At 40.1% G+C, this 24,927-nt stretch overlaps 1 protein-coding gene across 4 annotated transcripts in view; it reads right to left on the bottom strand.

Annotated features, from left to right (window-relative positions):
* The window catches only part of fgf13a (fibroblast growth factor 13a), a 339,492-nt gene that overhangs the window by 168,213 nt on the left and 146,352 nt on the right, over nucleotides 1-24,927 (bottom strand). For 3 of the 4 annotated variants that reach the window (XM_061930250.2, XM_072912472.1, XM_072912471.1), the window contains one exon: nucleotides 12,275-12,442. The exons of the other annotated variant lie outside the window; for it this stretch is intronic. In XM_061930250.2, the coding sequence (XP_061786234.1) occupies nucleotides 12,275-12,442 (168 nt within the window). The remainder of the gene's footprint in view (nucleotides 1-12,274; nucleotides 12,443-24,927) is intronic. 4 annotated transcript variants of the gene reach the window in all.

Here is a 24,927-nt window from a genome sequence, read left to right as displayed (position 1 = left end):
CCCCTCATTTGTGCTCCTCAGAGGGACCAAATAGTATTGCAGAGGCCACAAATAGGGCCCAATTGCATCAAGCCGCTCATTCTCTCCTGCCCCACAGACAAATAGTGTTTGTCACATGAGCTTTTACTGTTTTTTTATATTAGCAAACTAGAAGAAACTGAACCAACGCTGGTTGAAGCGAAATAGTGCTCTATTGTCATTAGGGTTGCAAAGGGGTGGAAGGTTTCCGGTAAAATTTCCAGAAATTTACCACAGGAAGTTAAGCTCGGGAAGTTTGGAAATATTGACCATTGTTGGATTATTCAAAATTGGACAGCGTCCAATGGGAATTAATGGGACAGTATGGGAATTAATGGGAATTAATGGGACTATTTGGGAATTAATGGGACTATATGGGAATTAATGGGAATATATTGGCATTAATGGGACTATATGGGCATTAATGGGACTATATGGGAATTAATGGGAATATATGGGAATTAATGGGACTATATTGGAATTAATGTGAATACATGGGAATTAATGGGACTATATGGGAATATATGGGCATTAATGGGAATATATGGGAATTAATGGGACTATATAGAAATTAATGGGAATATATGGGAATTCATGGGACTATATAGGAATTAATGGGAATATATGGGAATTAATGGGACTATATGGGAATTAATGGGACTATATGGGAATTAATGGGAATTAATGAGAATATATGGGAATTAATGGGAATATATGGGAATTAATGGAAATATATGGGAATTAATGAGAATATATGGAAATGAATGGGAATTAATTGGAATATATGGGAATTAATGGGAATATATGAGAATGAATGGGAATATATGGGAATTAATGGGAATATATGGCAATTAATGGGAATATATGGGAATTCATGGGAATATATTATCTTTTAACCTGCCCATTGTACAGCACTTTGGCTACCCCTGTGGTACTTTTTTCAAATATGCTTTATAAATAAAGTTGCTTTGATTTGATTTGATTATATGGGAATTAATGGGAATTAATGGGAATTAATGGGAATATATGGGAATTAATGGGAATATATGGAAATGAATGGAAATATATGGGAATTAATGGGAATTAATGGGAAAATATGGGAATTAATGGAATTTATGGGAATTAATGGAAACATATGGGAATTAATGGGAATATATGGCAATTAATGGGAATATATGGGAATTAATGGGAATATATGGGAATGAATGGGAATATATGGGAATGAATGGGAATTAGTGGGAATATGGGAATCAATGGGAATATATGGGAATTAATGGGAATAGATGGGAATTAATGGGAATATATGGGAATTAATGGGAATTAATGTGAATATATGGAAATGAATGGAAATATATGGGAATTAATGGGAATTAATGGGAATACATGGGAATTAATGGGAACATATGGGAATTAATGGGAATATATGGCAATTAATGGGAATGAATGGGAATATATGGGAATGAATGGGAATATATGGGAATGAATGGGAATTAGTGGGAATATGGGAATTAGTGGGAATATATGGGAATTAATGGGAATGAATGGGAATATATGGGAATGAATGGGAATTAGTGGGAATTAATGGGAATATATGGGAATTAATGGGAATGAATGGGAATGAATGGGAATTAATGGGAATATATGGGAATGAATGGGAATATATGGGAATTGATGGGAATATATGGGAATTAATGGGAATATATGGGAATTAATGGGAATACATGGGAATTAATGGGGAATATATGGGAATATATGGGAATTAATGGGGAATATAAAAACATGAGTTTTGTAAGGTTTGTGAATACAAAAATGTGTGTTTTACTCAGTATGACAGTAATGTTCTTAGAATCCTGAGATAATGTGAAAAAAGCAATAAAACAAATATTCTAACATCTTTTTTTAAACCAAACACTGTTAAAATGTAATAATCACTTATTCTTCTCTTCTTTGATACTTTACATTAGTTTTGGATGATACCACACATTTAGGTATGGATCCGATACCAAGTAGTTACAGGATCATACATTGGTCATATTCAAAGTCCTCCTGTGTCCAGGGACATATTTACTGACTTTATAAACATAATGTGAATTTTACAAAAAAGATTTAAGATGATAAAAAATATCGATGTAATCATAGTAGTATCGACTAGATACTTGGTATCATTACAGTGGGTGTCAGGTGTAGATCCACCCATGGCGTTTTTGTTTACATTGTGATGCCGGTGAGCTATTGTATCCTCCTACGGTGTGCCGTGAAGCATGTTTAGCTATTCCTCGTCCTCCAGTGATAATGTTACCTGTAAGAAACATACTTTATTTGTCAGATGGATGTTAGCTGCTAGCTAACTAGCCATGTCTTAAATCACCTCTTCCTGAGGGTGTTTCAGTGTTATAACTTCACCTTTATCTTTACTTTTTACACCAAAATGCGTCCATTCTCCCTTTTCTGTCCACACACTGTGTCTGCTTGTAAGTACTCTGTGTGTGTGCGCTGCCCAACATGCTCCTCCGCTCGTAAAACCAGCAATGGCATAACGTGATGGCGCCCGTTAAAAAAAATAAATACATTGGTAAACCGGTACTTTTCAAACAGAGTATAGTAGCGTTTTTGATTCATTAGTACCGGTATACCGTACAACCTTAGTGCCTCCTAGGGCTGGAATGATCACTGTGGAGGGCGGCGTGGCCTGCGGGCCTGCCGCGGAACGGGGTGTGCCAGGCATACTTGCCAACCCTCCCGATTTTCCCAAGACACTCCCGATTTTCAATGGCCCTCCCGAAAATCTCCCGGGGCAACCATTCTCCCGATTTCCACCCGGACAACAATGTTGGGGTCGTGCTTTAAAGGCACTGCCTTTAGCGTCCTCTACAACCTGTCGTCACGCCCGCTTTCCCTCTAAACAAACAGCATGCCGGCTCAGGTACATCATTTATGCGGCTTTTACGCACACAAATGCGAATGCAATCCGTACTTGGTCAACAGCCATACAGGTCACACTGAGGGTGGTCGTATAAACAACTTTAACACTGTTACAAATATGTGAAACCACACCAAACAAGAATGACAAACACATTTCGGGAGAACATCCGCACCGTAACACAACACCAACACAATAGAACAAATACCCAGAACCCCTTGCAGCACTAACTCTTCCGGGACGCTACAATATACACCACCCCGCTACCACCAAACCCCGCCCACCAACCCTGCCCACCTCAACAAACCCCCCCCCCCCCGACCTTCCTCACGCCCGCTTTCCCTCCATACAAACAGCGTGCCGGCTCAGGTACATCATTTATGCGGCTTTTACGCACACAAATGCGAATGCAATCCGTACTTGGTCAACAGCCATACAGGTCACACTGAGGGTGGCCGTATAAACAACTTTAACACTGTTACAAATATGTGAAACCACACCAAACAAGAATGACAAACACATTTCGGGAGAACATCTGCACCGTAACACAACACAAACACAACAGAACAAATACCCAGAACCCTTTGCAGCACTAACTCTTCCGGGACGCTACAATATACACCACCCCGCTACCACCAAACCCCGCCCACCAACCCTGCCCATCTCAACACCCCCCCCCCTGACCTTCCTCACGCCCGCTTTCCCTCCATACAAACAGTGTGCCGGCCCAGGTACATCATTTATGCGGTTTTTACGCACACAAATGCGAATGCAAGGCGTACTTGGTCAACAGCCATACAGGTCACACTGAGGGTGGCCGTATAAACAACTTTACTACTGTTACAAATATGTGAACCCACACCAAACAAGAATGACAAACACATTTTGGGAGAACATCCGCACCGTAACACAACACAAACACAACAGAACAAATACCCAGAACCCTTTGCAGCACTAACTCTTCCGGGACGCTACAATATACACCACCCCGCTACCACAAACCCCACCCCCCAACCCCGCCCACCTCAACACCCCACCCCCCCCACCCCCCGACGGGTAAGTAGATGGCCCAGGTGGACCTTGTTATCTAATCACCTGTCGCCTTCATTAGCAGCAGCCGGAATGAGACGCGAGGTTGGAGTTGGAGGTGCTGATGAGCGGCCGCAGGAAGAAAAGACATTGTGCTGGAAAGCAGAGGCCGATTGCTATTAATTCCGAGTGCGCAAATATGACCATATCACACCAACTCTCAAATCCCTTCACTGGCTTCCTGTTCCACTCAGGATTAAATTCAAAGTCTCCCTACTAACCCACCAGTGCCTCCATGGAAATTCCCCCTTCTACCCCAAATCCTCCACACGACACCTCCGCTCCGGACAGGCTAACCTCCTCCAACCTCCGAGGACAAAGCTACGAGGTCCCCCAGTCTGTGGAACGCTCTCCCTGACCACCTGAGGGCACCACAGACTGTGAATGCTTTTTAAAAAGCCTTTTTTTTTAAAATATATGCATACTAAATTAAGCTATTTGGCTGTTCTAGTTTTTATTTTTATTTTTTTTTTTATTATCTTTTTATTTTTTTATTTTTTTATTTTTTTTATACACTGTAGCACTTTGAGGTTGTTTACTCAATGTAAAGTGCTTTTTTTATTTTTTTACAAATGCAATCTACTATTATTATTATAGTGAAAATAAAACAGTGTTGTACCCTGAGTTCCGGGCTCTCCTGGCAGTGTGCGGTGGTCCGAAAGAACCCACTAGAGGGCAACCTCTACAATCACGTTCACATTTGGCCAAATGAAATGTAAACTCATCAATTATGACCTCCCCAACCCCAATTAGGAGCAGACACTTACCGCACCGTCACAAAGTGCACAAATAAGCCAAAACATTGCGGCGAACACGTCTGCCCGGTGGTCATTTGTATCTTACCTATCAGCAAGTCTGCAAAGGAAAGCAATTTTCTACATTCTTAGCACTCTATCGGGAGGAGGAGATGATAAACGAGGGGTCCGCGAAGGCCCTCGGAGGTGCGGGATCGCAGTAAGCGCGCTCACACAGCTGACAGATGTTTTACTTGTTCTCTCACTTCACAACATCGCACACTGCGAGCACTAAGCAGTGAGGGGAGGACAAAAGCAAAAGGAAGGTCAGAGTTTTTCCGTGGAGTCAAAAGGCAGAAAGTGGGTAAACACGGGGGACCACTTAGGCTGGAGGACATGTCAGCAGGTGAGACTTTCCGTGCAGTCCTGATGATATTAGCAAGGCATTAGTGGCAAGGACGCTGACTGACTTTGCAAGGATGGGAACCTAACCAGGTACTTTTATAGGCACCCACCGGAGTCCGTTGGTACCCGTACAATCGGGTATAAATTGACCTAAAATCATATACAAACACTTGTAAGTACACAAACACTTGGCGAGGAAACAGGCATTCAGGCAGCACTCAGAGTGGACTTGGTTACAGGTAATGTTGCAATTTTCCATGCCAACAAATAAAGCATGTCTGATAAAAAAAAATTAAAAAATACAACTTTTCCACAATGCGCTGGCTCGATGCTAATGTGTGATTAGCATTAGTCATTTTACATGGCGATTTCAACACTTTCAAATTGGGCACTGCAATAAAGATGCACGTTACAATTAAAACAACCGGTGTGTAATAAGTACAATACTTACACGGTAAACACTTTTTAGGGCACAACAGAGGACTATATTCAGCCTAATGGCAAAGACTACTTCCTGGCTATAGTTTATACTGCCATCTAAGGTCTTGGAATTGCTACTGCGTGCAAAGTCTACTATGTAATACTTGCAAATGAGAAGTGCAAAGAAGCCAATATATGACGACTGTGAAATGGTGACATCACGTACGGTTGCAGACCCAACCGGCTCAAACACTTGGCGAGGAAACAGGCATTCAGGCAGTACTCAGAGTGGACTTGGTTACAAGTAATGTTGCAATTTCCCATGCCAACAAATAAAGCATGTCTGATAAAAATAAAAAAAATAATTAAACTTTTCCACAATGCGCTAGCTCAATGCTAATGTGTGATTAGCATTAGTCATTTTACATGGCGATTTCAACACTTTCAAATTGGGCACTGCAATAAAGATGCACGTTACAATTAAAACAAGCGGTGTGTAATAAGTACAATACTTACACGGTAAACACTTTTTAGGGCACAACAGAGGACTATATTCAGCGTAATGGCAAAGACTACTTCCTGGCTATAGTTTATACTGCCATCTAAGGTCTTGGAATTGCTACTGCGTGCAAAGTCTACTACGTAATACTTGCAAATGAGAAGTGCAAAGAAGCCAATATATGACGACTGTGAAAAGGTGACATCACGTACGGTTGCAGACCCAACCGGCTCAAACACTTGGCGAGGAAACAGGCATTCAGGCAGCACTCAGAGTGGACTTGGTTACAGGTAATGTTGCAATTTCCCATGCCAACAAATAAAGCATGTCTGATAAAAAATTAAAAAAAAATAAAAAAAATTCCACGATGCGCTAGCTCAATGCTAATGTGTGATTAGCATTAGTCATTTTACATGGCGATTTCAACACTTTCAAATTGGGCACTGCAATAAAGATGCACGTTACAATTAAAACAACCGGTGTGTAATAAGTACAATACTTACACGGTAAACACTTTTTAGGGCACAACAGAGGACTATATTCAGTCTAATGGCAAAGACTACTTCCTGGCTATAGTTTATACTGCCATCTAAGGTCTTGGAATTGCTACTGCGTGCAAAGTCTACTACGTAATACTTGCAAATGAGAAGTGCAAAGAAGCCAATATATGACGATTGTGAAATGGTGACATCACGTACGGTTGCAGACCCAACCGGCACAAACACTTGGCAAGGAAACAGGCATTCAGGCAGTACTCAGAGTGGACTTGGTTACGAGTAATGTTGCAATTTCCCATGCCAACAAATAAAGCATGTCTGATAAAAAAAAAAAAAAAAATTTAACTTTTCCACAATGCGCTAGCTCAATGCTAATGTGTGATTAGCATTAATCATTTTACATGGCGATTTCAACACTTTCAAATTGGGCACTGCAATAAAGATGCACGTTACAATTAAAACAACCAGTGTGTAATAAGTACAATACTTACACGGTAAACACTTTTTAGGGCACAACAGAGGACTATATTCAGCCTAATGGCAAAGACTACTTCCTGGCTATAGTTTATACTGCCATCTAAGGTCTTGGAATTGCTACTGCGTGCAAAGTCTACTACGTAATACTTGCAAATGAGAAGTGCAAAGAAGCCAATATATGACGACTGTGAAATGGCGACATCACGTACGGTTGCAGACCCAACCGGCTCAAACACTTGGCAAGGAAACAGGCATTCAGGCAGTACTCAGAGTGGACTTGGTTACAAGTAATGTTGCAATTTCCCATGCCAACAAATAAAGCATGTCTGATTAAACTAAAAAAATAATTAAACTTTTCCACAATGCGCTAGCTCAATGCTAATGTACATCGAATGTGTCAAGTATGATTAGCATTAGTAATTTTACATGGCGATTTCAACATCTACAAATTTGGCACTGCAATAAAGACGCACGTTACAATTAAAACAACCGGTGTGTAATAAGTACAATACTTACACGGTAAACACTTTTTAGGGCACAACAGAGGACTATATTCAGCCTAATGGCAAAGACTACTTCCTGGCTATAGTTTATACTGCCATCTAAGGTCTTGGAATTGCTACTGCGTGCAAAGTCTACTACGTAATACTTGCAAATGAGAAGTGTAAGAAAACCATATAAGACAACTGGACAGTCATTAGCTCACTGTTAAATAGTGACGTCACATACGGTGGCAGACTCGGCCGGCTCTAACATGTGGCGAGGAAACAGGCATTCAAGCAGCACTCAGAGTGGACTCGGTTACAAGTAATGTTGCAATGTCCCATCCCAACAAATCAAGTATGCCTGATAGAAAAAAATTACTTTTCCACAATGTGCTAGCTGAATGCTAATTTACACTGAATGTGTCATGTATGATTAGCATTAGCGATTTTACATGGAAATGTCAACACCTTCAAATTTGGCACTGCAATAAAGATGCACGTTACAATTGAAACAACTGGCGTGTAATAAGGACAATACTTACACGGTAAACACTTTTTAGGGCACAACAGAGGACTATATTCAGCCTAATGGCAAAGACTACTTCCTGGCGAGGCAACACACCACAGTCTATACTGCCATCTAAGGTCTTGGAATTTATATATATATATATATATATATATATATATATATATATATATGCTGTGCAGAGAGACCGTATTGCTATATGAACTATATTATACATTTCCATAGTTTAGTTAGCTGAGGTATATAATGTACAGTGTATTTTGTCAACAACTGTATGTGTGTAACGTATTTCTCGTGCTGAGCGATCATAAAACGGCTGCAAAAGACGCACTGGCTGAGGCTCGCCTCCTGCACCCCCGCCGTAGAATGCACGGCAACCCCTGATGGGAGTGTTATATCAACTAAAGCCCACACTTCAACTTTCCACGTGCAAGATTGAATCTATTTAAAAAAAAGTTATTTCATAAGAAGCCAAAAAGTGCAAAAACAATAATGTTCGTGTTGGAGGAGTTGTGAATGACTGCAGGGCCACAACATTAGGTACACCTGCAGACTGCAGGTGTACTTAATTCACAACTCCTCCAACACGAACATTATTGTTTTTGCACTTTTTGGCTTCTTATTAAATAACTTTTGTAACCTATTTTCATGGGCTTTCCTCTTTGTGATGTTAAGTTCCTGTTATGCGCTGTTATACAGTATATGCCTTGAGCTCTTATTTTGAAGGCGCTAAGAGCGGAAGTGATGTCACGTTGCGGAGGTTTTTGAAAGAAGGTAAATAAAGTGGTCCTCGTGTAAACTGGGGCCTCCGTGTTTGTTATTTTGTAGTTTCATACAGTATAGGCGACATTTATAAACCCTCGGTTACACTTTTTTAAATAGATTCAATCTTGCACGTGGAAAGTTGAAGTGAGGGCTTTAGTTGATATAACACTCCCATCAGGGGGTTCATTAATCCAGCACAACAGCGGCGCATTTATAAGTAAAGGTAAGACCATAATAACGTTTTTTTTTATTAAATGTGCTTTTTTGTGTGATACGGTTTGTATGTGTAAAGTTAAAGTTAAGTTAAAGTACCAATGATTGTCACACACACACACTAGGTGTGGTGAAATGTGTCCTCTGCATTTGACCCATCCCCTTGATCACCCCCTGGGAGGTGAGGGGAGCAGTGGGCAGCAGCGGCGCCGCGCCTGGGAATCATTTTTGGTGATTTAACCCCCAATTCCAACCCTTGATGCTGAGTGCCAAGCAGGGAAGAATGCTGGTATGAGCTTTTAAACATAACCCGTTAACTGCTGCCAATCAAATGGTGAATAAGATACTCTTTAGGGTTCATATGTTTGTAAATCTGACTGTGATGGAGTCAGTGCCTCACCAGCCATCAACTTCACCGCACGTCACTGATATATATATATATATATATATATATATATATATATATATATATATATATACATACTAGAGATGCGCGGATAGGCAATTATTTCATCCGCAACCGCATCAGAAAGTCGTCAACCATCCGCCATCCACCCGATGTAACATTTGATCAGAACCGCACCCGCCCGCACCCGCCCGCACCCGCCCGTTGTTATATATCTAATATAGACGATGCAAAGCATTAGTGAGGTTATAAAGCTTTTGCCTGTTAAAGAAAGGAGACTGATCCAATGCAGCACAGACATTCGCGTGCCACGCTGTCACGACCCAGACGCACACCAGTGCGCAATCATATGGGAGCCGCGCTGAGCGCACCTCCAAGCGCGTCTCGCTGCCGGCGACGGCCGGGTACGGGCGCCATCCATTTTCAGGGCTAGTTGATTCGGCAGGTGGGTTGTTACACACTCCTTAGCGGGTTCCAACTTCCATGGCCACCGTCCTGCTGTCTATATCAACCAGGGTGAGCCCCACCCCTTTCGTGAGCGCACTGCGCGCGGAGTGACCCCTGTTACGAGCCCCCGGCCACGGGGGTGGCGGGCAGGTAAGCTGCGCGGGCGGAGCGCGCGGAGTGACCCCTGTTACGAGCCCCCGGCCACGGGGGTGGCGGGCAGGTAAGCTGCTTACCTGCTGCGCGTGGGGTGCGAGGCGGGGTGTCGGTGCGGTGGGCGCGGTGGTGACCCTGGACGCGCGTCGGGCCCTTCTCGCGGATCGCCTCAGCTACGGCTCCCGGTGGGGCCCTCTCGGGGGAAGGGGCCTCGGTCCCGGACCCCGGCGAGGCGTCCCTTCTCCGCTCCGTAAAAGTGTCCATCTCTTTTCTTTTTTTTCTTCTGTTGTGGCATATGCAGCAGGTGCCTGCTCGTTTTTCGTATGTGGGTAACAACATTTAACTATGTATATATATTTCCCAATTGGTTTAACTGCCACCCGCCTGAATCTATTTAAAATCTAATTTTTTTTTATTTCCACCGCCCGACCCGACCCGACCCGCGGATAAAATCTAATTTTTTTTAATTTCATCCGCCCGACTCCGCGGTTGTGCCCGCAAACCGCGCATCTCTAATACATACTGTATATATACAGGTAAAAGCCAGTAAATTAGAATATTTTGAAAAACTTGATTTATTTCAGTAATTGCATTCAAAAGGTGTAACTTGTACATTATATTTATTCATTGCACACAGACTGATGCATTCAAATGTTTATTTCATTTAATTTGGATGATTTGAAGTGGCAACAAATGAAAATCCAAAATTCCGTGTGTCACAAAATTAGAATATTACTTAAGGCTAATACAAAAAAGGGATTTTTAGAAATGTTGGCCAACTGTAAAGTATGAAAATGAAAAATATGAAATCTCCATCTCCATAGAGCAGGTCAGCAGCAGGAAGCATGAAGTGCTCTAAAACTTGCTGGTAGACTGCTGCGTTGACCCTGGATCTCAGGAAACAGAGTGGACCGACACCAGCAGATGACATGGCACCCCAAACCATCACTGATGGTGGAAACTTTACACTAGACTTCAGGCAACGTGGATCCTGTGCCTCTCCTGTCTTCCTCCAGACTCTGGGACCTCGATTTCCAAAGGAAATGCAAAATTTGCATGGTTGGGTGATGGTTTGGGGTGCCATGTCATCTGCTGGTGTCGGTCCACTCTGTTTCCTGAGATCCAGGGTCAACGCAGCCGTCTACCAGCAAGTTTTAGAGCACTTCATGCTTCCTGCTGCTGACCTGCTCTATGGAGATGGAGATTTCAAGTTCCAACAGGACTTGGCGCCTGCACACAGCGCAAAATCTACCCGTGCCTGGTTTACGGACCATGGTATTTCTGTTCTAAATTGGCCCGCCAACTCCCCTGACCTTAGCCCCATAGAAAATCTGTGGGGTATTGTGAAAAGGAAGATGCAGAATGCCAGACCCAAAAACGCAGAAGAGTTGAAGGCCACTATCAGAGCAACCTGGGCTCTCATAACACCTGAGCAGTGCCAGAAACTCATCGACTCCATGCCACGCCGCATTAACGCAGTAATTGAGGCAAAAGGAGCTCCAACCAAGTATTGAGTATTGTACATGCTCATATTTTTCATTTTCATACTTTTCAGTTGGCCAACATTTCTAAAAATCCCTTTTTTGTATTAGCCTTAAGTAATATTCTAATTTTGTGACACACGGAATTTTGGATTTTCATTTGTTGCCACTTCAAATCATCAAAATTAAATGAAATAAACATTTGAATGCATCAGTCTGTGTGCAATGAATAAATATAATGTACAAGTTACACCTTTTGAATGCAATTACTGAAATAAATCAAGTTTTTCAAAATATTCTAATTTACTGGCTTTTACCTGTATAATTTTTCTAATCACAGGAAGTAAACCAGCTAATAATAAGTGCTGAAACATGGAGAAGGGGTGCAGGATTAAACAAGCTCGGCTTCTCTCTACCCCTTTTTCTGCGGAACTGCGGCGCAGTCTGACGTCACGCATGTGCAAACTCAACTCTGGACCGTCCGCAGCCCCCCCCCGGGTGGTGTTGCATGGACACACCACAGGGACACACCACAGGGACACACCACAGGGACACTGTGCTCTCTGGAAATGGGGCAGCAATGAACGACTGCTAAGTCTGGAGGCTCGGAGAGAGCTATCAGTTCACACAGAATACCAGAGAGAGAGAGAGAGAGAGAGAGAGAGAGAGAGAGAGGTGTTGGATGCAGGCAAAGGGGGAGCATCAGCAAATCAAAACAAGGAGGGGGGTGCGAACAAACCTTCGGGCTCAGCGTTCTCTTTGTGGACGGCTTGCTTCAGCGGGCAGCAGAAGATTTCGTGACACTTAGCACGAAAGGGGGAGCCTTTACTCCTTATATCCGCAGAGTGGATGGAGTCCTGCCGTAACATAATGTACTCCTGGGTACCTGGGGCGGCATCATCCTGGACTGCGGTGGTGCCATAACAGAATGAAGTGGGGGGTTAGAAAAGTCACACCAAAGAAAGGAAGGGAAAAAAAACAACAACAACAACAACAAAAAGTAGGCAAAGAATATACTTGGAAGTTGAACAAATGAATACAGTTCAATATAAATGTTGCGGCAAGCATCGGGCAGGCGGCGAGCTGCAAGGCAAGCGTGCTACCTTTTTGGACGTACCCCGCTTTTACTGTACGAGCAAGGCATGCGCAGGTGTGAAGGCATGCACAGGTAGCACCAGGCAGGAGGAGGGGGGCACTCACCCCAAGTCACTTTTATACGTGCAACACAACATATGTGTCTAATCCTGTTCTGGGATCCTGTGAAAAGTGTGTTGTCGTATGTGTGTGTGTGTGTGTGTGTGTGTGTGTGTGTTGTGGGCATGCACAGACCCTGCTTGGCACCAACCGGTGACCCACTTTTACCACGCTGTTGATGGATTAGCAGCTAACAAATTCAGGCCGAATAAACGCTATCTTCTTTCCCTCTAGATGGATGCGAGCGTGCCATCTCTATAAATGGAAGAAAAAAAACGGCGAGGCAGAGGCGCTTCGTAAGCCACACCAAACCACCCGGAACACAGTAAGTGTCCTGCATGTGTCACAGGTGTGTCAAGGACTCCAATACTTTCATAAATACGACCCGTTGGCGTCTGCAATTTGGCGCCTCATATTATTTACAAATAGTCAGCGGGCTAATAGCTGCCATAGCGGCCAATGGACGTACCTCAAGTCAGTGGTCGTTTATTGTACTTTAATCCCACTCTGCGCAGAGCATTCACGTGTATGACCCAATCCAAACAACCTACCCTAGTCATGGTGCAGAAAAAAATTATCAACCAGCACAAAAATTCGACAAACATGGTCACACATAACACAAGCTGCTCATTGAACTTTGCGGATATTATAAATGTGACCCGCTTGCGTCTGCAATTTGGCCCGCAAGACGACAAAAGTATTTTCATATTATTTACAAATAGTCAGCGGCCTAATAGCTGCCATTTTGTCGCCATCTGGCGGCCAATGAACATATCTCAAGTCAGTGGCCGTTTATTGTACTTCAATCTTACTCTGCGCACGGCATTTACTTGTATGACCCAATCCAAACAACCTACCCTAGTCATGGTGCAGAAAAAAATTACTAACCAGCACAAAATTTCAACAAACATGGTCACACATAACACAACCTGCTCATTGAACTTTGCGGATATTATAAATGTGACCCGCTAGCGTCTGCAATTTGGCCCGCAAGACGACAAAAGTATTTTCATATTATTTACAAACAGTCAGCGGCCTAATAGCTGCCATTTTGTCGCCATCTGGCGGCCAATGAACATATCTCAAGTCAGTGGCCGTTTATTGTACTTCAATCTTACTCTCCGCACGGCATTTACTTGTATGACCCAATCCAAACAACCTACCCTAGTCATGGTGCAGAAAAAAACAATTAACCAGCACAAAAATGTAACAAACATGGTCACACATAACACTTCCTGCTCATTGAACTTTGCGGATGTTATAAATGTGACCCGCTTACGTCTGCAATTTGGCCCGCAAGACGACAAAAGTATTTTCATATTATATACAAATAGTCAGCGGCCTAATAGCTGCCATTTTGTCGCCATCTGGCGGCAAATGAACATATCTCAAGTCAGTGGCCGTTTATTGTACTTCAATCTTACTCTGCGCACAGCATTTACTTATATGACCCAATCCAAACAACCTACCCTAGTCATGGTGCAGAAAAAAATTATTAACCAGCACAAAAATTTGACAAACATGGTCACACATAACACTTCCTGCTCATTGAATTTTGTGGATATTATAAATGTGGCCCGCTTGCGTCTGCAATTTGACCCCAGGACAACACAAGTATTTCCATATTGCTTACAAATAGTCAGCGGCCTAATAGCTGCCATTTTGTCGCCATCTGGCGGCCAATGAACACATCTCAAGTCAGTGGCCGTTTATTGTACTTCAATCTTACTCTGCGCACAGCATTTACTTGTATGACCCAATCCGAACAACCTACCCTAGTCATGGTGCAGGAAGAAAATTATTAACCAGCACAAAAATTCAACAAACATGGTCACACATAACACAAGCTGCTCATTGAAGTTTGCGGATATTATAAATGTGACCCGCTTGCGTCTGCAATTTGACCCGCAAGACGACAAAAGTATTTTCATATTATTTACAAATAGTCAGCGGCCTAATAGCTGCCATTTTGTCGCCATCTGGCGGCCAATGAACAAATCTCAAGTCAGTGGCCGTTTATTGTACTTCAATCTTACTCTGCGCACAGCATTAACTTGTATGACCCAATCCAAACAACCTACCCTAGTCATGGTGCAGAAAAAAATTATTAACCAGCACAAAAATTCAACAAACATGGTCACACATAACACAACCTGCTCATTGAATTTTGCGGATAATATAAATGTGACCCGCTTGCGTCTGCAAGACGACAAAAGTATTTTCGTATTATTTACAAATAGTCAGCGGCCTAATAGCTGCCATTTTGTCGCCATCTGGAGGCCAATGAACATATCTGAAGTCAGCGGCCGTTTATTGTACTTCAATCTTACTCTGTGCACAGCATTTACTTGTATGACCCAATCCAAACAACCTACCCTAGTCATGGTGCAGGAAAAAAATAATTAACCAGCACAAAAATTCAACAAACATGGTCACACATAACACAAGCTGCTCATTGAACTTTGCGGATATTATAAATGTGACCCGCTTGCGTCTGCAATTTGGCCCGCAAGACGACAAAAGTATTTTCATATTATTTACAAATAGTCAGCGGCCTAATAGCTGCCATTTTGTCGTCATCTGGCGGCCAATGGACGTACCTCAAGTCAGTGGTCGTTTATTGTACTTTAATCCCACTCTGCGCACAGCATTCACTTGTATGACCCAATCCAAACAACCTACCCTAGTCATGGTGCAGAAAAAAATTACTAACCAGCACAAAATTTCAACAAACATGGTCACACATAACACAACCTGCTCATTGAACTTTGCGTTATAAATGTGACCCGCTTGCGTCTGCAATTTGACCCCAGGACAACACAAGTATTTCCATATTATTTACAAATAGTCAGTGGCCTAATAGCTGCCATTTTGTCGCCATCTGGCGGCCAATGAACAAATTAAATAAATTATGATAAATGGGTTGTACTTGTATAGCGCTTTTCTACCTTCAAGGTACTCAAAGCGCTTTGACACTACTTCCACATTTACCCATTCACACACACATTCACACACTGATGGAGGGAGCTGCCATGCAAGGCGCTAACCAGCACCCATCAGGAGCAAGGGTGAAGTGTCTTGCTCAGGACACAACGGACATGACAAGGTTGGTACTAGGTGGGGATTGAACCAGGGACCCTCGGGTCGCGAACTGCCATTCTTCCACTGCGCCACGCCGTCCCTCAAGTCTCAAGTCAGTGGCCGTTTATTGTACTTCAATCTTACTCTGCGCACAGCATTCACTTGTATGACCCAATCCAAACAACCTACCCTAGTCATGGTGCAGGAAAAAAATTATTAACCAGCACAAAAATGTTACAAACATGGTCACACATAACACTTCCTGCTCATTGAATTTTGCGGATATTATAAATGTGACCCGCTTACGTCTGCAATTTGGCCCGCAAGACGACACAAGTATTTTCATATTATTTACAAATAGTCAGCGGTCTAATAGCTGCCATTTTGTCGCCATCTGGCGGCCAATGAAAAAATCTCAAGTCAGTGGCCGTTTATTGTACTTCAATCTTACTCTGCGCACAGCATTAACTTGTATGACCCAATCCAAACAACCTACCCTAGTCATGGTGCAGAAAAAAATTATTAACCAGCACAAAAATTCAACAAACATGGTCACACATAACACAAGCTGCTCATTGAACTTTGCGGATATTATAAATGTGACCCGCTTGCGTCTGCAATTTGGCCCGCAAGACGACAAAAGTATTTTCATATTATTTACAAATAGTCAGCGGCCTAATAGCTGCCATTTTGTCGTCATCTGGCGGCCAATGGACGTACCTCAAGTCAGTGGTCGTTTATTGTACTTTAATCCCACTCTGCGCACAGCATTCACTTGTATGACCCAATCCAAACAACCTACCCTAGTCATGGTGCAGAAAAAAATTACTAACCAGCACAAAATTTCAACAAACATGGTCACACATAACACAACCTGCTCATTGAACTTTGCGTTATAAATGTGACCCGCTTGCGTCTGCAATTTGACCCCAGGACAACACAAGTATTTCCATATTACTTACAAATAGTCAGCGGCCTAATAGCTGCCATTTTGTCACCATCTGGCGGCCAATGAACAAATCTCAAGTCAGTGGCCGTTTATTGTACTTCAATCTTACTCTGTGCACAGCATTTACTTGTATGACCCAATCCAAACAACCTACCCTAGTCATGGTGCAGGAAAAACATTATTAACCAGCACAAAAATTTTACAAACATGGTCACACATAACACAACCTGCTCATTGAACTTTGCGGATGTTATAAATGTGACCCACTTACGTCTGCAATTTGGCCCGCAAGACGACAAAAGTATTTTCATATTATTTACAAATACTCAGCGGCCTAATAGCTGCCATTTTGTCGCCATCTGGCGGCCAATTCAAATATCTGAAGTCAGTGGCCGTTTATTGTACTTCAATCTTACTATGCGCAGAGCATTTACTTGTATGACCCAATCCAAACAACCTACCCTAGTCATGGTGCAGGAAAACAAATAATTAACCAGCACAAAAATTCAACAAACATGGTCACACATAACACTTCCTGCTCATTGAACTTTGCGGATATTATAAAAAAAAACGTGCAATCAGCATTAAAAAAATAAAATAAAATCTAAACTACACCCGTTTAAATTCATTACAAGGAATGATAGGAAAAATGCAAAACACTCTCTCCACAGCCCTGCTTTAATAGGCTCATTTTAGTTACTATAGCACATGGTGCTAAATCACAAACAGTTTGGCCCTAAGTGTAGTTTGACAACATTCCCACCGGAGTAAAACACACATTCAAGCTCAAGAATAATAAATCCAAACATGGGAATAACCGACAGCCATTCTGCGAGAAACAAATCCCCCGGCTTACACAATCTCAAGTCGCAGCCCGCCACCTGGTTTCCTGGGAACGTGCACCTTTTGTGCGTCCACCCCATAAAACACACACCAACAAAAACAGATAACGGAGGTTTGCACAGGCAGAAACATTTCATTGCTGCTCCTATATCCCTTTGACTCCTGAATAACACACAGTGACACCTCTGCGCCGATGGGAAAGGTCAGGAGAAACCCCACAGACACACACACACACACACACACACACACACACACACACCCACACACTCAGCTGTAGAGAAACCCACTCCTAGTAAAATGTTATGGGGGAATGAGAGGATATATCATAGCTTCCCCTGGTAAGAATATGACCCGGTTCTACTGAGGCCCACTAGGGTTTAAAGGGGGACTTGAACCGTCTATCAAAAGGAACCAAACCTTGCACTTTCCACAAATTAATCAGGAAAATATTTGAATATTAAACATTTTAAACAGAGCATACATTAAATATTAGGGGTGTGGGGAAAAAAAAGATTCTTATCCTATTTGGAACGATTCTTAATCAATTTAAAAAATTATTATTTTTTTTTTTCCCAATCTGTCTTGTCCAGTGTTGCGTCTGACCAGTCTTCCTCTCAGGGAATTAAAGTCACTGGTCTATCCCAAGTTCTTTCAGATGACATATATGTTGAGTAAGAAGGACCATCTAGACAGAATAGGAATATTATCAAGTTTTACTAAAGCTTTAGGAGACCAGTCCTACAGTCCGTTAATAGCGACATCTAGAAGCGGTCTGAAAGCCAAACGGAAAGAGACAACTTATTGAATACGAAAACAGCCCCCACCCTGCCCAAAAGCAATACAGCCTCATTGTTCTAATACTGAGAAGGTAAAAAGGGAGTATGCTATACTCCCACATTCCAACTCCTCCGAGGTAAAGCACAAAGTTTACTTGCGGACATAAGATACAAGCAAAAAGAGTACACATGGGAAAATATTAGCTGATTTAAACATGACTATGAATAAAGAAAGAACTCTTAAAAATATATGCATTCTCCACCCTACAGTGAGGTTACAATTTCTCATTAGAATAGAATAGAATAGAATAGAAAGTAATTTATTGATCCCTGGGGGAAATTCAGCACCACAGTTCGCTCACAATAGACAATAAACACTTTGTATTTATATAAATACAGTCTATTATACAGCATTATTCACATGTGAAAAATATAAATACAGTCTACTATACAGCATTATTCACATGTGAATAATATAAATACAGTCTATTATACAGCATTATTCTCATGTGAATAATATAAATACAGTCTATTATACAGCATTATTCTCATGTGAATAATATAAATACAGTCTATTATACAGCATTATTCTCATGTGAATAATATAAATACAGTCTGTTATACAGCATTATTCACATGTAAATAATATAAATACAGTCTATTATACAGCATTATTCACATTTAAATAATATAAATACAGTCTATTATACAGCATTATTCACATGTGAATAACATAAATGCAGTCTATTATACAGCATTATTCACATGTGAATAACATATATGCAGTCTATTATACAGCATTGTTTACATGTGAATAACATAAATAAAGTCTATTATACAGCATAATTCACATGTGAATAATATAATTACAGTCTATTATATAGCATAATTCACATGTGAATAATATAAATACAATCTATTATAAAGCATTATTCACATGTGAATAACATAAATACAGTCTATTATACAGCATTATTCACATGTAAATAACATAAATACAGTCTATTATACAGCATTATTCACATGTGAATAATATAAATACAGTCTATTATACAGCGTTTTTCACATGTGAATAATATAAATAGTCTATTATACAGCATTATTCACATGTGAATAATATAAATATAAACTATTATACAGCGTTTTTTCACATGTGAATAACATAAATACAGTCTATTATACAGCATTATTCACATGTGAATAACATAAATGCAGTCTATTATACAGCATTATTCACATGTGAATAACATAAATACAGTCTATTATACAGCATTATTCACATGTGAATAACATAAATACAGTTTATTATACAGCATAATTCACATGTGAATAATATAAATACAGTCTATTATACAGCATTATTCACATGTAAATAACATAAATACAGTCTATTATACAGCATTATTCACATGTGAATAATATAAATACAGTCTATTATACAGCATTATTCACAGGTGAATAACATAAATACAGACTATTATACAGCATTATTCACATGTGAATAATATAAATACAGTCTATTATACAGCGTTATTCACATGTGAATAACATAAATACAGTCTATTATAAAGCATTATTCACATGTGAATAACATAAATGCAGTCTATTATACAGCATTATTCACATGTGAATAACATAAATACAGTCTATTAAACAGCATTATTCACATGTGAATAACATAAATGCAGTCTATTATACAGCATTATTCACATGTAAATAATATAAATACAGTCTATTATACAGCATTATTCACATTTAAATAATATAAATACAGTCTATTATACAGCATTATTCACATGTGATTAACATAAATGCAGTCTATTATACAGCATAATTCACATGTGAATAATATAAATACAGTCTATTATACATCATTATAAATATAAATACAATCAATATAATATATAATCAATATAAATACAGTCTATTATACATCATTACTCATTATTATTATAGGGACGGCGTGGCGCAGTGGGAGAGTGGCCGTGCGCAACCCGAGGGTCCCTGGTTCAATCCCCACCTAGTACCAACCTCGTCATGTCCGTTGTGTCCTGAGCAAGACACTTCACCCTTGCTCCTGATGGCTGCTGGTTAGCGCCTTGCATGGCAGCTCCCGCCATCAGTGTGTGAATGTGTGTGTGAATGGGTAAATGTGGAAGTAGTGTCAAAGCGCTTTGAGTACCTTGAAGGTAGAAAAGCGCTATACAAGTACAACCCATTTATCATTTATCATTATTACTCACATGTGAATAATATAAATAAAGTCTATTATCCAGCATTATTCATATGTGAATAACATAAATGCAGTCTATTATACAGCATTATTCACATATGAATAACATAAATACAGTTTATTATACAGCATAATTCACATGTGAATAATATAAATACAGTCTATTATACAGCATTATTCACAGGTGAATAACATAAATACAGACTATTATACAGCATTATTCACATGTGAATAATATAAATACAGTCTATTATACAGCATTATTCACATGTGAATAACATAAATACAGTCTATTATAAAGCATTATTCACATGTGAATAACATAAATACAGTCTATTATACAGCATTATTCACATGTGAATAACATAAATGCAATCTATTATACAGCATTATTCACATGTGAATAATATAAATACAGACTATTATACAGCGTTATTCACATGTGAATGATATAAATAGTCTATTATACATCATTATTCACATGTGAATAATATAAATACAGTCTATTATACAGCATTATTTACATGTGAATAATATAAATACAGACTATTATACAGCATTATTCACATGTGAATAATATAAATACAGACTATTATACAGCATTATTCACATGTGAATAATATAAATACAGTCTATTATACAGCATTATTCACATGTGAATAATAAAAATACAGACTATTATACAGCGTTATTCACATGTGAATAATATAAATAGTCTATTATACAGCATTATTCACATGTGAATAACATAAATACAGTCTATTATACAGCATTATCCACATGTGAACAATATAAATACAATCTATTATACAGCATTATTCACATGTGAATAACATAAATACAGTCTATTATACAGCATTATTCACATGTGAATAACATAAATGCAGTCTATTAAACAGCATAATTCACATGTGAATAACATAAATACAGTCTATTATACAGCATTATTCACATGTGAATAATATAAATACAGTCTATTATACAGAATTATTCACATGTGAATAACATAAATACAGTCCATTATACAGCATTATTCACATGTGAATAACATAAATACAGTCTATTATACAGCATTATTCACATGTGAATAACATAAATACAGTCTATTATAAAGCATTATTCACATGTGAATAACATAAATACAGTCTATTATACAGCATTATTCACATGTGAATAACATAAATGCAATCTATTATACAGCATTATTCACATGTGAATAATATAAATACAGACTATTATACAGCGTTATTCACATGTGAATGATATAAATAGTCTATTATACATCATTATTCACATGTGAATAATATAAATACAGTCTATTATACAGCATTATTTACATGTGAATAATATAAATACAGACTATTATACAGCATTATTCACATGTGAATAATATAAATACAGACTATTATACAGCATTATTCACATGTGAATAATATAAATACAGTCTATTATACAGCATTATTCACATGTGAATAATAAAAATACAGACTATTATACAGCGTTATTCACATGTGAATAATATAAATAGTCTATTATACAGCATTATTCACATGTGAATAACATAAATACAGTCTATTATACAGCATTATCCACATGTGAACAATATAAATACAATCTATTATACAGCATTATTCACATGTGAATAACATAAATACAGTCTATTATACAGCATTATTCACATGTGAATAACATAAATGCAGTCTATTAAACAGCATAATTCACATGTGAATAACATAAATACAGTCTATTATACAGCATTATTCACATGTGAATAATATAAATACAGTCTATTATACAGAATTATTCACATGTGAATAACATAAATACAGTCCATTATACAGCATTATTCACATGTGAATAACATAAATACAGTCCATTATACAGCATTATTCACATGTGAATAATATAAATACAGACTATTATACAGCATTATTCACATGTGAATAATATAAATACAGTCTATTATACAGCATTATTCACATGTGAATAATATAAATACAGTCTATTATACAGCATTATTCACATGTGAATAATATAAATACAGTCTATTATACAGCATTATTCACATGTGAATAACATAAATACAGTCTATTATACAGAATTATTCACATGTGAATAACATAAATACAGTCTATTATACAGCATTATTCACATGTGAATAATATAAATACAGTCTATTATACAGCATTATTCACATGTGAATAATATAAATACAGTCTATTATACAGCATTATTCACATGTGAATAATATAAATACATTATACATTTACAGTCAAAAGGAACATATGCATTATACAGTCTGATGGCTGTCGGTATGAAGGACCTGCTTCTAGTTCCGTATTGTTTACATACAATTAGTGAGACGAGCAAGCGGTAGTCATGCAGGTGATGGACTCTGCCAGGAGGACCAACAAGGGATGCTGGGTGTGTTTGTGTCGCCTTCATCTTTGGCCCGGGCCTTGATGGAGAGCACACATCGGGGGATTGAAAGGCGGGCGTGATGGATGACGTCGCAGGGACCTCACTCTCTTGTCCCTATCTGCGGAGTGAGCTGTCACTCGGCTTCATTATGCTCCACCATCTACAGGTTGCCACTCTGGACCTTCCATGGATGTCCTTGCACCTCTGACAGGGATAAATCTCTCCGACGAGGAGGAGGAGCGTCGTCTTACTTGGGTTAGTTGCGCATCTATTTAAGCCCCGCCCCCCGCGCACACAGACAAGGCATCGTCACCTTTTATTTATATCTCATGTGATGTGTGCTGACAATATTTACTACGTGGAGCAAAAAGCAAGTGACATGCAATAACGCCTTCTTGTCCGAACGCGCCTGAAGACAGGATGTTACGTAAAAGGGCGTTGTGGGTTCAACACCCCCCCCGCCCCCCCGCCCCCCAGCCCCGCCCCCATGGCCATGATGCCCGTATTATAGTCACATGCAGGAGTTCAAGGATGAGTCTTTTCAAAGTGGATTCGGCGGAATGAGCTTCCCGTTATCGCACGCATTGACCTATCCCCAGGTGCATGTCTTTGGAGGTGGGAGGGGCCTATCCCCAGGTGCAGGTCTTTGGAGGTGTGAGGGGCCTATCCCTAGGTGCATGACTTTGGAGGTGGGAGGAGCCTATCCCCAGGTGCATGTCTTTGGAGGTGGGAGGGGCCTATCCCCAGGTGCATGTCTTTGGAGGTGGGAGGGGCCTATCCCCAGGTGCATGTCTTTGGAGGTGGGAGGAAGCCGGAGTACCCGGAGGGAACCCGCGCAGTCACGGGGGAGAACATTCAAACTCCACACAGAAAAGATCCCAAGCCCGGGATCGAACCTTTGTATTGTGAGGTACATGCACTAACCCCTGTTCACGCCCACATGCCGGCGAGGCTGTGGGCGATCGTCAATCTGCACACCTGGGACTGATGAGGGCGAGCTGTATAAGGACCAGTGGACCCAAGGATCCTGGCCGGAATTTAACCATGTGTTACCCGAGTAAGCACCCCTTGTCTGGCTTCTATCCAGCATACTTGTTCTCTGGACATGGACCCCTTGACGCCTCTCTCAGCCCCACAGACCTCCCCACTTGTCTCAAGGACCTTCATCTGCTTAGCTCCTTTGGACTTGTTTGCTTCCTCATCCAACAAATAGGTAATACTCAACAGCTAATCATTCATACACATAGTCTCCCACCATACACCCCTTTTGGATTAGTCACACTCCAATCTCTTGTTTAGTATATATATATATATATATATATATATATATATATATATATTAAGTATTATGTATTATGTATTATTATATATATTGTGCATATATATAATAAAACATAAAGTAACATCACCCCCTTGTGGAACTGTGCCGTCACTACTCCCCCTGTATACATAACAAGCTGGTGTGTAGTAGGTACAATATTAAACACTTTTTAGGGCGCAACAAAAGACTAGATCTGGACTAATGGCAAAGACTACTTCCTGACAAGACAACAACAGGTAGTCTATACACTACTGCCATCCAACGTCTTGCAACTTTAAGTAAAATCTACAATTCCGAGCACTGCCCGTCGGCATCTTCAGTCAGAGAGAGAAAACTCAAGTTTCGTATGAAGTCTGGCTCACAGCGTGTCTTGAAATTCATTTTAAATAATTAACAGTCTAACACTGCAATCTTGTGGAAAACATTAGTTATTGTTGTAAAAGACCATGAGTTTTACATTAGTAATTTGCGAGCATAGCATTAATTTATACAGCCCAATCCAAACAACCTTTCCCGATCATGGTGCAGAAGAAATATAACTAACACAAAAAGTCAACAAAATTGTTTGCACATT

The sequence above is a fragment of the Nerophis lumbriciformis genome, linkage group LG36 (genome assembly GCF_033978685.3).
Source record: "Nerophis lumbriciformis linkage group LG36, RoL_Nlum_v2.1, whole genome shotgun sequence".
NCBI lineage: Eukaryota > Metazoa > Chordata > Actinopteri > Syngnathiformes > Syngnathidae > Nerophis > Nerophis lumbriciformis.
The sequence above is the reverse complement of the archived record's forward strand: the minus strand, read 5'-3'. Positions and strand labels throughout refer to the sequence as shown.